We start from the raw sequence: 14,375 nt of genomic DNA, 5'->3' as shown, positions 1-14,375 counted from the left end.
CGCTGCTATAAAGTAAGTGAGAACAGAGACTAGCTTGTTTTGCAGACAATAAGAGGTATAAAGCACTTCAGGATATGCTTTCATAGGAAAATAATCATCTTGTACTAAATCACAAAGCAGCATCATTGATTAGTTTCCTGTAATAGCACGAGTCATAGTGTTTTTTATTTATCCCTTACGTCACATGTATCCCTTGTTATTTTGGTTGACAATATATTTTCAAGTTGTAAAATAATAAATCCTTGGCAAACACATGAGGTAGAAATTTAAAACAACTTTAGATTATGTAGTTTCAAAATAATGCCCCATTTGGTTGCATCAGGTACACGCAAGAAATAATTTAATTATATAGAATTTCCAGTGTGTCTTGTTATTGGCCGGGGATTAGTGCAACTTCAAATTTGCTAAATGTAATTCCTCATTTTGTATATGCTTCTCTTTCTCTCTCTCTCTCTCTCTCTCTCTCTCTCTCTCTCTCTCTCTGCAGGTCTGTTTCAGTGTACCCAAGTCAAGTCGTTCTTCTGCAGAATCAGGTCAGAGTTCAAAGAGTCTTTAATGTCCTTCTCTTACCTTTACAGGTTTATCATCATGATGCATAACCAAGGGCTGTGCAGGGAATTTTTTTTTTCATCTTGTAACTTTTGCCAAACACATGTTTAATTTGATTTTCCGCATGACTAACCCTGACCCAGACTGACATCTTCGATGTTGCCAGGTTTCTTTCATTTCACCTAGTTCACTCCTTTCAAAGGAAAAAAACTTTAAACCTGAAAAAAAAAATAATCAACTGACCTGATCCCATGGTTTGAGTGAAATAACATAAGAGTAATAAAAAATTGAGAAATTATAGTAGATTTAGCTTAATACCATAACATGGTAAAATGAGATGTGTAATGTTCATCTTGTAGCCAGTTGTACTGAGAATAGTATTGTGTTGTATTTATATATGATCACAACTAACTTGAAATATGATGAGTTTTTATAATATTTAATTTCTACAATTTGTCTCACTGGTATTTTTTTTATTTATAACCACAGTTCCAAAAAAGTTGGGATGCTGTGTGAAAGCATAAATAAATGTCTACAATCTCATAAACCTCTGCTTTGTGAAAATGAAGGTGGGGCTGTGGCCTCCAGTCAGTAAAATGTCCTGCTTCTTATTTAATCTCGACATACGTTAGTGTTTTTGTGGTAAAATTCAGTTGTTTGTTTGTTTTTCCTTTCTGCCTGTTATTTTCCTTTAACTAGCAATTAATTATTCACTGAGCCTGAGGTGGATATCGGTGATTATTATCTGGCACAAGCTACTTCTGGTAAAATCGTGTGCTCTGATTGGTTCCTTGGCGGGCAGTATTTTCCTGTAATGCCCGTGGGCGATTACGAACTTTTATTTCTTTTTGTTTCCGTTTCCGGTTGAGAGTACGTCGTGCGCGTTCTGGCTGCCGCTTCTCACCGGAGCTTTTTTTATTTTTTATTTTTTTAATTTCTTTTTTTCTATTTTTTTTTCCTGTATGTTGTGTAGTTTGATATTTGTTTGAGCATTTTCTCCACCGGTGGTGGTGTAGCTCCGGACCTAGTTTTGGGCGTCGGTTCCCTCCAGGCCTTGGTTCGCCGTGGGCGATGCCTGCGCTCCCAGCTGTGGACTGCAGTGAGCTTGTTGCTCATTTTACATCATGGTTGTCCAGCGCTCTGTGCTTTAACGCTTGGCGTGATGTTCCGAGCGATGTTGCTTGGTGGTGGTGCGGCGGCTGTGGAGGCGGTTTGGGACACACCAGCGCTTTGCGTGACGGAGCTTCTCTGCTTGCTTTGTGGATCCATGGCGTGATGTTCTGAGCGATGTTGCTGACGGCGTCGCGGTGCTGGAGATGTGGGACTTGTTTTCGTGCGCCTTTTGGTGGGACTATGGCTGCTACACCACGGGAATTACATCCTGACCCTACTTGGTGGACTTTTCACTTTTTATTATTTATTTATTTATTTTTCCTTATTTTTTATATATATTTTTTTTCTTGTCTACTATTGTAAAGCGTCCTTGGGTTTCTTGAAAGGCGCTATATAAATTTAACTTATTATTATTATTATTATTATTATTATTATTATTATTATTATTATATTTCCAAGGCGCTGGGTTTCAGTGTTGCAAAAAAACTAAATGACAACAAAAAAAGATGCATTGGAAATCAAAATGGAATCAGAAACGGCTGAAAGTCAAACAAGATTCATCGAGTTATTTAAAAAATGAGCAACGAAGAGCATTCAGACAGCAAATTTTATTACCCTGAAGAGGCTGCACAGGGGAAAAAAAACCATGACAAAGACTACGACGAAGAAATAAATTCAGTTTTGAAACCGTTAGCCATTTATTCTGCATGCGTGACTCAACTGTGTTACAAATATGATGTGACTGAAAGCAGCGCCACGCCTCATTTTAATGACCAGATGTTTTAAGCTTCGAAATAAAAAAAAAAGACATATAATAAACTCCTTATTAACCTCGTTTGCTTGGTCTTTACGGGAAAATATCAGACCTTGATCTTTTTCTACGGACCTCACCATATTGTCAAGACCTCGGTCTGATATTTTCCCATAAAGACCTCGCACTCCGTTAATAAGCAGTTAATAATAATAACTGAGATGAAGACGAGGTTATTATTCACCGATATTCACTGAGCCTGAGGTGGATAATTGTTTTTGTATAAATACACAGGTGATTTATTAAAAAATTATTTCAGTCTTAAAAAGCGGCATGCAAATATAATAACGGCGCGGCACAGACTTGTCAGTTATCTACGCCGAGTCAGGTAAAATACTTTGTTTTGAAATTGATAAAATAAATCACAATTCCACCTTACCTTTGAATAGTTTTAGACCAAACTTCATAGCATCTTTAGTGCTTTTAGGAACAGCTTTTTTTTCCCCCCATCATTTGTAATTCTTCCTCACTTACGGTGACGAACCGATTGGCCACCATTTTGCCGAGTCACTTGAGTCGATTATCGAGAAATAGTCCGAATCTCTCAACCAATCAGAGCACGCAATTTCCTATAATCACCTCTGTGTTTATACTGTTTAAATAACAGAACATTTATCTAGAATTAATCTTGAGCTTTATTTTCTCTTGCAGTGAAATCTTTGTTTAATAGCTTGATTTCTGATGTTAAATGTGTGTGTGTGCACGCACGCAGAGGAGGGAAGGACCGAGATGGTGAGATGCGCTACAACCCGTTCCGTATCACGCCGTACCTGCTGAAAGTGCAGGGAGTGGGCGGAGAAGAGGAACATCCATGCTGCTTAGCTCTGGCTGAACGTATCATCTCAGGATACGAGGGTGAGGCAGCTGTGACCTTTCACCTTTTACAAAAACAGTGTTGGACTAAATTCAATTATGTTGTCAGGATTTTTTTGTTTGTTTGTTTTTAAAACAAGTCCCTGTTGCTCTGCAGCTCCCCGAATTCCCACAGACAAGCGAATCTTCACTACAACACACTCTCCAGGGTGTGTGTTCTTAGAAGTAGATGACCGGTGAGTGTTTTGTTAGATGTGAGACATTGAATACTGTGACAGTGAATATTAGCTTACCACTGTGTGTGTGTGTGTGTGTTTCCAGTGCTGCACCTTTGCTTGGATATCTCCCTCAGGACCTGATAGGCACGTCGGTGTTGACCTGCCTCCACCCTGAGGACCGCACCCTCATGCTCGCCATGCATCAAAAAAGTATACGCATTTCTCCCCTCGTACTATTACACCGCATGAAACGTACACCAAATTACACTGCAATATTAATCCGCCTTTAATATCATAGTGCCATAAGTTTTACGGTTGATTTACGAAAATTGCTCTTCTTAGTTTTTGGACATCAGGAATCATTTAGAATCAAGTAGAAGGACCATGTTTTGAGTAGAGCATGTATTTTAATCACTTGCAAAACTGCCCCCCCTTGATTACATAACTCTTATTAACTCACCATTCAGAAGTAAAGCTCATTCTAACAGACCCACATTAGACAGATAGACACACAAAACCGCCTTTCATCTTCTAAAGCTTTTAGATCAGTCCTAAGCTTTATAATTCAGGGATGCTTTACTCTCATCCACTTCCTGTTTCAGTCATTGAAGAAAAATTAGCACAGCTTGAATAGGAGCAGTGAAAATATTCAGGATGACAGACTGAAGAAACAAGAGCTGTGCGTCAAATTGTGTACTTTTATACTTTTCTAGGCCGTTTTTTTAGTATTAACACGAACCAATTTCCCTGTCTAAAAAGTCTAAAGTCCTTCCCGTGCCATATGGCGCATCGGGCGGCGCCGATCTCCGTTTCTGCAGCCCTCGGCCTCTCGCCTATTACATAGCTAGGGTTACAGTGGGGGGCCAGTCCTCTGGTAACCACGAGAGTTTAACTCCCCTACTCGCATCTGTATAGCAGCGTGCCTTGCCAGATGGTAGTAGGTACCATTTTTATGATGGTCTTTGGTATGACCCGACCGTGAATAGAACTCACGATCTCCCGATCGAGAGGCAGACACGCTACCACTAGGCCACTTTCCCTGATCTCATAAAAAAAATAGATTAGGAAATATTCTTAACTGTAAGGTCGTAGTTTTCGATTTGCGATGCAGCTCATGACAACAATCAAGATGACTGCATTTTAATAAAAAGAAACAAAGCTCGTCTATGTGTTTGTTTAGACATGATATTGCTAAACGTTTTACTGGAAACATTAAAACCTGAAGGGCAGGAATGTTTTGAATCTGATGTGCCAGCTAGAGCTAGTGGAAGTTTCTTTTAATCTTCCAGAAGTACAGAAGGTATTCAAGTGAGTATGTGAGCAGTGTCACCGCACATCAAGTACAGTATAAACCAGGCCTAAGATTAACTTGCTATCATGCTCTCATATAATGTGTTTTGTCATTTTGTCATTATAGTGGGTGATTTTTGGTATTTTTGCTCCTGTCGCAGTTCTGAAATATGCAGGACAGCCGCCGTTTGAACATTCCCCGATCCGCGTCCGCTGTCAAAACGGAGACTATGTCACACTGGACACCAGCTGGTCCAGCTTTGTTAACCCCTGGAGCCGTAAGGTGGCCTTCATTATCGGCAGGCACAAAGTCCGCACGTAAGCAAGGAAACACTCAGAGACGTTCACATAAGTGTTACAGCAGTAATTGTTTGTCCGTTTAAAAAACAAATGTGCGTGTGTGTGCGCGTGTGCAGAGGACCTCTGAATGAGGATGTTTTTGCTGCATGGAACAAAGCAGAGGTTCCTGTCATGCATGAAGATGTCAAAGAACTGCAAGCCATGATCTACAAGCTCTTCCTACAAGTGAGCACACACACACACGACAAAAAGGGACACTATTCAAGATATGCAAGTTTCTCAAGTTGGATTTTTCCTTTTAAGACACTGTAACATGATAAGAATGTAAGTCCACGTCTTTTTCTACTTTTAGCCGGTCCACACTAATGGCTCAAGTGGTTACGGCAGCTTGGGCAGTAACGGTTCCCACGAGCACTACATCAGTGTGGCTTCATCTAGTGACAGCAATGGAAACCTGTGGGAAGATTCGCACCGAGAGCCGGTGAGCCCACCTTCGCCCCACTGCCATCTCATTTTATTTCTATAGTGCTTTGAACAATACACATTGTTACTAAGCAGCTTTATGGAAATCCAGTTGTAGGGATAGATCCAGAGGCGACAGTGCCGAGGAAAAACTCCAAGATTGTATGCCCTATTTACTACCAGTACAATGTTAAGTTTTTTTTTTTTTTTTTAAACAGGTGACCCTTCAGCAGATATGTGCTAATGTTAATAAAGTGAAGCGCGGAGGTCAGCAGGCATATCTGGACTCCCGGAGAAAAGACACAGCGGTGGGGAAAGATAGCACAGGTGAAAGCAAAGCGCATACACACTGTAGGTTCATGCTTTAGAATAAAATAACATAAATGCATTATATTTTTAGTCAGGTAATAATCTATAAGCAATGACCTGGAGTCCTCCACATATTGAACTGTTCAGGTGTGTGTATGTGTGTACACCCTAACCCTCCTCCTGTGTGCTGCAGAACCTCCAGCTCCCATCCTTCACGGTGCTCAGCGTTTAGAGGTTCAGCGTCTCCGAAGTTCCCTCGAGGACTCGCGCAGGAAGCAGCCACACATTCCGTCTTACCAGCAGATTAACTGTGTGGACAGCATCATTCGGTGAGACACCTTTAACAGCAGCGATTTCTGTTGATTGGTCAGAAAGTGTTGATTAATTTTCTATAACAGCAGCTCTGACAGTGCAGCTACAAATCACAGCTTTATTAGCTCATCTGTCCATAAGGCTGATGAGCTGTTGCCATGGCGTTGAGTCTATCGTCTGTCCATCGTCCACAATTCAGTTAAATCGTGTCTCCTCCGTCAGTTCTGCGCAGATTTCCGTTCCGATTGTTTTGTTTGAAACTCAACAAAACTTGGTCGTTGTTTTGTCAAATTTTTTGGCTAACGAGTTAAGCCAAATTAACGAATTTTCCAGGCCTCTCATTAGAATTGTATCTCTTCTCTCATTTCTCATCCGATTCCAGTTCTGATCGATGTTTTGGGTCGATCTTCCCGTGAGGAACAAAACTTGGTCGTTTGCTTGTTTGATGATCTTCCTGTTGTAAACAATTCGTTTACAACTTTGTTTATTTCCAGTTAAATCATGTCTCCTTCTTCATTCTCAATAGATTTCAGTTCTGATTGTTTTATTTGAAAGAACTCGACCTTCTGTACAAAACTTGGTCATTGTATTATAAATTTTTTGTGAACAAATTAGTAATTAGGTCAACTTAACACATTTTCTTCTGACTAGAATTGTATCTCCTCTCTCATTTATTATGCAAATTCAGTTCTGACCGATGTTTTGGGTCGATCTTCCTTCAGGGAACAAAATTTAGTTCTTTGTTGATTTTTCCTGTAGTAAACAGTTTGGCGTAGAGGTTGGTCCTCTCTTACATCATCACATTTCAGATCTGTTTGATGTTTTGGTCGTTAGGGTTGTTCTGAAGGCAGGCCAGATGAGTGACTACGTCCTTGACGGTCTGGTATTAAAACACTCATTCTAATACGTTATTGTGACTAAAGTAACAGCTCATTTACAGGGACTTGTACAGCTCCAGCATACAGTAATCTAAGACTAATAATAAACAGATTTAAAAAAATAATTATTAATAAAAATTGTTTTATGGTAAGGTTTTCTGTAGAGAGACATTTATGGAAGAAATCTCCAGTCTCCAGAGATAAAGCTGGAACTTCAAGTTATCTTCAGGACAGAAGAGTCCTGTCTTATTAATTCAGCATCAATCCATCATCTGTACCACTTATCTGTCAGGGTAGCACAGGAAGTTAACCCAATCCCAGCTGACTTCGGGCTACACCAATCTGTCACAGTGCTAACACAAAGATGATTAACCGTTCACACTCTCATTCACATCTGTGATGAATTTAGAGGAGACAGCTGACCTTGTCTGCATGCCTTTGGGCTGTTGGAGGCAGGGCTTTGAACCAGAATTTTTTTCCTATTGGTTCGTTCCGAACAGAAACGGAATTTTAACGTTTCCAGTTTTGGGTTCCACCATTAAATAGACGTTCCTGAACCGGTTAGAACAAAAAAATTTCGTTCCCGGAACGGTTAATTACGTTCCCTGTCAGCTGTTTAACAAATGGCTATAAAATTATGTCTCTGTCTCATCCAGCTTAAGCCAAATGTAGGCTAATTCTATTACAACCTTCATTAAATAAGACAAGAAATAATTCAAAACAATTATTATTTCAAATGTTGGCGATTTGGGGCGGCACGGTGGTGTAGTGGTTAGTGCTGTCGCCTCACAGCAAGAAGGTCCTGGGTTCGAGCCCCGGGGCCGGCGAGGGCCTTTCTGTGCGGAGTTTGCATGTTCTCCCCGTGTCCGCGTGGGTTTCCTCCGGGTGCTCCGGTTTCCCCCACAGTCCAAAGACATGCAGGTTAGGTTAACTGGTGACTCTAAATTGACCGTAGGTGTGAATGTGAGTGTGAATGGTTGTCTGTGTCTGTGTGTCAGCCCTGTGATGACCTGGCGACTTGTCCAGGGTGAACCCCGCCTTTCGCCCGTAGTCAGCTGGGATAGGCTCCAGCTCGCCTGCGACCCTGTAGAAGGATAAAGCGGCTAGAGACGATGAGATGAGATGAGATGTTGGCGATTTGGATTCTCAGTATGTCTTCCCATCTACACAAACAGAAAAAGTGCCAAAAATGAAAGATAATTTGTTTACTGTGTTACCAAAGGCTAGTCAGGCCCTATGCATTGATAGGCTAACAGAGGTTAACGTCATTTAATGTTCGCGAGCCTCTCATTAACGTGGACAAATATATTGATATCATGTTTGAAATTGACGTTTTTGAATAACGATAGACTGCAATATTTACCTCTTATTTAAGATGTGGAGACGTGATAGTAGTCCACCCTCCCGCTCTCTCCATTCAGTCAGCGAACGTCACACAGGAAGTGAACCCTAGCGGGTCATAGAAACTTGCGCAGGAGAAGAATGACTTTTTTATTTGTAAGCTACGGAAACTTTGAGGAACAAAATCAAAATCGGTATTAACCGGTTACCATTATTTTTAATAAGCGTTTCTGTTCCGGAACATAAAAAATAATAAAGTTTCTGGTTTCGTTTCTGTTCCATGTGAAAGAGAAAAAGTTCCCGGTTTTCGTTTTCGTTCCTTGAACCGGTTCAAAGCCCTGGTTGGAGGAAACCTAGAACCTTCTGGCTGTGAGGCGACAGTCATAACCACTGCACCACTCTTAACATAACTGACTGGAACTAACTTGTGTGGATAGAGGCTCGTCCGATAAAGGGTTTTAACACCAAAAATGATAAAGATCTGTGATCACTAATATTATTGACCAATACCCACCTGCTAAACAAACAAACATGTCTTCATTTAAAGATAAATGTATTAAAATATTGTTAATCGTACAAAAATAATCAAGCAGGCCTACTTGTACATGGGGGGGGACATTTAAAACTATGTGCACAATAGAGTTACTTTTAATTAGGTCTATATACGTAACTATATACACAACTATTCATCTGGAATCATGCACATTTATTACTTATGTGTTTTCAAGGTAAAGCCGACTTAATTTATAAAAGGTTTAATCCATTTTCATCACTCAAATATAGCATGTATGCAATGTTAACTGTGAAATACTTTAGGATGTTTTACTTTATTCATTTACTTATATAGGAACTAATACAATAAATAATTTCAGTTAAAACTAAAACAAAATACTGTTTATACGTATACACGATTAATTTATGTGAACAACTGAAACTGACTTTTTTGTAAACATCTGAATGCTGAATGTCATCTGTTTGACACCATGGATACGCTGCTGGACTCTGCTTGGGTCAGCTGATTGTTGTGAAGTGAGGCCTTTTATAAACGTGTTGCAAAAGGTGGAGATGCAGTGTGCCCTCTGGAGGACAAACTATGCAATGACAACACTCATAACATGGTTGAGGGGTTCGTCTTCCGTCTCACGGTTTCTTTTTTAATAGTCTTTGCTCGGCTGTTATAAACGCCAGTACGAATTTTTAAAGATTAGCTCATATTGGCTGATAATATCAGACAGGCCCTGGTGTGGATGTTCTACAACGTTTAATGTACATCCACGATTCCAAAAAAGTTGGGACAAAGTACAAATTGTAAATAAAAACGGAATGCAATAATTTACAAATGTCAAAAACTGATATTGTATTCACAATAGAACATAGACAACATATCAAATGTCGAAAGTGAGACATTTTGAAATTTCATGCCAAATATTGGCTCATTTGAAATTTCATGACAGCAACACATCTCAAAAAAGTTGGGACAGGGGCAATAAGAGGCTGGAAAAGTTAAAGGTACAAAAAAGGAACAGCTGGAGGACCAAATTGCAACTCATTAGGTCAATTGGCAATAGGTCATTAACATGACTGGGTATAAAAAGAGCATCTTGGAGTGGCAGCGGCTCTCAGAAGTAAAGATGGGAAGAGGATCACCAATCCCCCTAATTCTGCGCCGACAAATAGTGGAGCAATATCAGAAAGGGGTTCAACAGTGTAAAATTGCAAAGAGTTTGAACATATCATCATCTACAGTGCATAATATCATCAAAAGATTCAGAGAATCTGGAAGAATCTCTGTGCGTAAGGGTCAAGGCCGGAAAACCATACTGGGTGCCCGTGATCTTCAGGCCCTTAGACGGCACTGCACCACATATAGGCATGCTTCTGTATTGGAAATCACAAAATGGGCTCAGGAATATTTCCAGAGAACATTATCTGTGAACACAATTCACCGTGCCATCCGCCGTCGCCAGCTAAAACTCTATAGTTCAAAGAAGAAGCCGTATCTAAACATGATCCAGAAGCGCAGACGTCTTCTCTGGGCCAAGGCTCATTTAAAATGGACTGTGGCAAAGTGGAAAACTGTTCTGTGGTCAGACGAATCAAAATTTGAAGTTCTTTATGGAAATCAGGGACGCCGTGTCATTCGGACTAAAGAGGAGAAGGACGACCCAAGTTGTTATCAGTGCTCAGTTCAGAAGCCTGCATCTCTGATGGTATGGGGTTGCATTAGTGCGTGTGGCATGGGCAGCTTACACATCTGGAAAGACACCATCAATGCTGAAAGGTATATCCAGGTTCTAGAGCAACATATGCTCCCATCCAGACGACGTCTCTTTCAGGGAAGACCTTGCATTTTCCAACATGACAATGCCAAACCACATACTGCATCAATTACAGCATCATGGCTGCGTAGAAGAAGGGTCCGGGTACTGAACTGGCCAGCCTGCAGTCCAGATCTTTCACCCATAGAAAACATTTGGCGCATCATAAAACGGAAGATACGACAAAAAAGACCTAAGACAGTTGAGCGACTAGAATCCTACATTAGACAAGAATGGGTTAACATTCCGATCCCTAAACTTGAGCAACTTGTCTCCTCAGTCCCCAGACGTTTACAGACTGTTGTAAAGAGAAAAGGGGATGTCTCACAGTGGGAAACATGGCCTTGTCCCAACTTTTTTGAGATGTGTTGTTGTCATGAAATTTAAAATCACCTAATTTTTCTCTTTAAATGATACATTTTCTCAGTTTAAACATTTGATATGTCATCTATGTTCTATTCTGAATAAAATATGGTATTTTGAAACTTCCACATCATTGCATTCCGTTTTTATTTACAATTTGTACTTTGTCCCAACTTTTTTGGAATCGGGGTTGTAACTATAAATGAATAAAATTATGATGTCATTATTTAAGTAATAAAAAAAAATAGTTGTTTGCAAATTGCTGTGGTATAAGAGGAATAAAATACTCTGGGATGTGCTGTTTCAGGGAAGTAATCAACCTTGGTGTTGAAACAGTTTTTCAAGTTAAAGTTTTGTTTTTCTAATTCCTTTCAACACTTAGTGTTTTACTCCTCTTTATTACCATTTTTATTACTTAAAAAATGACAATACTTTTCATTGGTTGTGTTGTTTTTTATGTATGTACAGTACTATACATGTCAAAGTACATTTTTTAAAAATGACCTCTTTCATACACTTCTCGTAGATCAGAGTTTCAGATCTCTTCTAGACTTTGCTTGGAGTTTGTTTTTTAACTAACAATGTCTCCTTCACTTCCTGTAGATACTTGGAAAGCTGTAGTGGTCCTGCCTTGAAGCGGAAAAGTGAATCCTTATCCATCACTACCTCCTCCTCTTCTACCACATCCGAGGAAGACAAGACCCCTGCAGCTCCACTGGAGGACAGAAGTAATGCTGATGGTAAACAGCTATACATTTAACAGCAGGAACTGATGTCATCTCATTTCCACCATATTATTAAATAAACCTCTTCCCTATAGAGGTAACCATGGAAGCAAGTGCTGGTCTGGAGAGCCAGGTTTCAGCCGGATCCACGGTGACCGTAGCGCACACGACGGCAGCCGTGGTTGGGGCTCCTCTAACTGACCTCACTCTGTCCACTAAAGCTATGAGCGAGGTGTCTGTGACCAGCCAGTGCAGCTACAGCAGCACCATCGTGCACGTTCCCCAGCCTGAATCTGGTTCGTATCAAAGTGAAAGCACTTTGATCCAAGTTGGTAAACACAGATGGAGTTTTTCATTGTTTTCTCTGTCTGTTTCTTTCAGAAGTAACTGCTCTAGAGGATGCGCTAATGGGAAGCGAACCGGCCGATCCAGCTCCTGTGCCATTGCGGCCAGTCCCCAGCTCCTCCACCACGGCTCCGGAGGAGGTCCAAGTGGTGGGGCTGACCAAGGAGGTGCTGTCCGCACACACACAGAAAGAGGAGCAGGAGTATGTGGACCGCTTCAGACATCGCATCCTGGAGAGCCCGTATAGCTCCTACCTCCAACAGGACAACAGCAGCATGGCACACTCCAACCACAGAGGTGTGTGAATGTTCAGATTTGATTTTTTTTTTTTTTTTCATGAATGTAGACAGCCGTTGATTTATTGGATTACTTGAAAAAACATCTCTCATATTGTTCATTATATTTTAGGGCGATATGGTGCAAAGCCATGCGAGAAAATGGCTTTACTTACTTACATTGACCAATCCCAAGCCCCACCCATGCTTGGTTACTGTTGCTATGCAGATCAAAGCTAGGAGAAATGTTTTTCTCCTCATGTTCATAAACATTTTAGGTTAATCTGGCAGAAAATTATTTGATAGAATATAGTATTAATGTAATAAAATTCTTCTGGAAAGGTAATAAGTGGGAAGCCATGGCCTCAAGGTTAGAGAAGCAGCTTGGGGACCAGAAGGTCGCTTGTTTGATTCCCTGGACTAGCAGGAATGGCTGAAGTGCCCTTGAGCAAGGCACCTAACCCCCAACTGCTCCCCAGGTTGCTCTGGGTATGTTATGAGCAATTCCAGCGTTATGGACGTGACACTTGAACTCAAAATGGCAACAAATGACCCAGTGCATGTTTTATTGTCTCCCAGTATTTAAACAGGTGTTGCATATTTTAAGGCTGTACCATACTGGAGAAGTGATAGAACAAGAACAATTCCCATAGTACATCTAGGGCATGCCAGAAAACGCCAATAAAAGATGCGTTATGGATGTGACAGAAAAAGTATCTTATGCGTCACTCTGGATAAGAGCGTCTGCTAAATGCTATTAATGTAATGTAATAAAATGCTTTAATAAATGTTATAGAACAGTGGTTCTCAAACTTTTTTCACCAAGTACCACCTCAGAAAATACTGGGCTGTCCAAGTACCACCATAATGACTAACATTAAAATACAGTAGCGTAGTAGGCCTAAGTATTCATTAAAAACAAGGCGGAGGTTTTATTTAACAAGTATATTTAATATTGTTGGCCACTGTAACATTACACGCAGTACTTTGAACAGTAACACTGTGTTTAAATATAGGAAAATAAAACGCTGTCCTTAAATAATGAATCAAACAAATTGGCCAAATCTGCAACATCTGTAGTCTCATCAAGCTGTATGGTAAAATATCTACTGTTCTTAATGCGCTCAATCAGCGTCTTTTTAACATCGTCAGCCATGTCGTTTATTCTCCTTGACACGGTGTCATTTGAAAGCGGCACCAAGTTTAACACTCTGGCAGCTTTCTCTCCACACATGATACGTGTCATCTCTCTGGCTAATGGCAAACACAGCAGTTCCCCGATTGTGTGCGGCTTACCGGCTCTGGCGATCAGGAGGCTGGCACGATATGAAGCTTCCTGTGCTTTGGCTACGGGTGTACCGTAGGACAGAATGGTGGACTTGGACTGCTTCAGTTCATCACGTTTTCGTAAAAAAAAAAAAATCCATTGGTTTGTCCTTTAGTGCTGTGTGTTTGGTTGTAAGATGCCGTTTGAGATGCGACGGTTTCATGGACTCATTGCTCAGAACGTCCCCGCATACAACACACTGCGGCCTGGGCAGCTCCTCTGTCCCGCTCCAAATGAATCCCAGTTTTATGTATTTTTCGTCATACTTCCTCCTCACTGGTTTCTGCCGTTTGCTAGCAGTTCTGGGGCTGGTTTTGCCACTGTCGTTAGCATCTGCGCTCGGCTCACACACGTCCTCTTCAGTTCTCCCTCTCTCCTGATCCACGCTCCCATTCGCGGATTTAAGCCACGACAGTAATTTTGTCATACTCGTCATAATTAGCAAAGCCACCTCCACCTTTTCCCATCACAGCCTAGTCTACCAATGGCGGATAAGCGTCTGTCAGCGGAACCGGCGGGAATGCGTACGTACACTACGTATGGCTGCCCAGAAGCACTTGCAAACTTTTTAAAATTATTAACTTAATTTGTATCTCCTTTCATTTCCTTGTCATCTGTTGATATTT

General features: G+C 40.8%; 1 protein-coding gene across 1 annotated transcript in view; it reads left to right on the top strand.

Annotated features, from left to right (window-relative positions):
• The window catches only part of per3 (period circadian clock 3), a 34,777-nt gene that overhangs the window by 14,546 nt on the left and 5,856 nt on the right, over nucleotides 1-14,375 (top strand). The window contains exons 7-18 of the mRNA XM_060910381.1: nucleotides 488-533; nucleotides 3,186-3,328; nucleotides 3,444-3,522; nucleotides 3,608-3,714; nucleotides 4,956-5,112; nucleotides 5,211-5,319; nucleotides 5,447-5,575; nucleotides 5,775-5,883; nucleotides 6,059-6,194; nucleotides 11,681-11,817; nucleotides 11,898-12,098; nucleotides 12,184-12,444. Coding sequence (XP_060766364.1) covers nucleotides 488-533; nucleotides 3,186-3,328; nucleotides 3,444-3,522; nucleotides 3,608-3,714; nucleotides 4,956-5,112; nucleotides 5,211-5,319; nucleotides 5,447-5,575; nucleotides 5,775-5,883; nucleotides 6,059-6,194; nucleotides 11,681-11,817; nucleotides 11,898-12,098; nucleotides 12,184-12,444 — 1,614 coding nt within the window. The remainder of the gene's footprint in view (nucleotides 1-487; nucleotides 534-3,185; nucleotides 3,329-3,443; nucleotides 3,523-3,607; nucleotides 3,715-4,955; nucleotides 5,113-5,210; nucleotides 5,320-5,446; nucleotides 5,576-5,774; nucleotides 5,884-6,058; nucleotides 6,195-11,680; nucleotides 11,818-11,897; nucleotides 12,099-12,183; nucleotides 12,445-14,375) is intronic.

This window comes from Neoarius graeffei, chromosome 26 (assembly GCF_027579695.1).
Source record: "Neoarius graeffei isolate fNeoGra1 chromosome 26, fNeoGra1.pri, whole genome shotgun sequence".
NCBI lineage: Eukaryota > Metazoa > Chordata > Actinopteri > Siluriformes > Ariidae > Neoarius > Neoarius graeffei.
The sequence above is the reverse complement of the archived record's forward strand: the minus strand, read 5'-3'. Positions and strand labels throughout refer to the sequence as shown.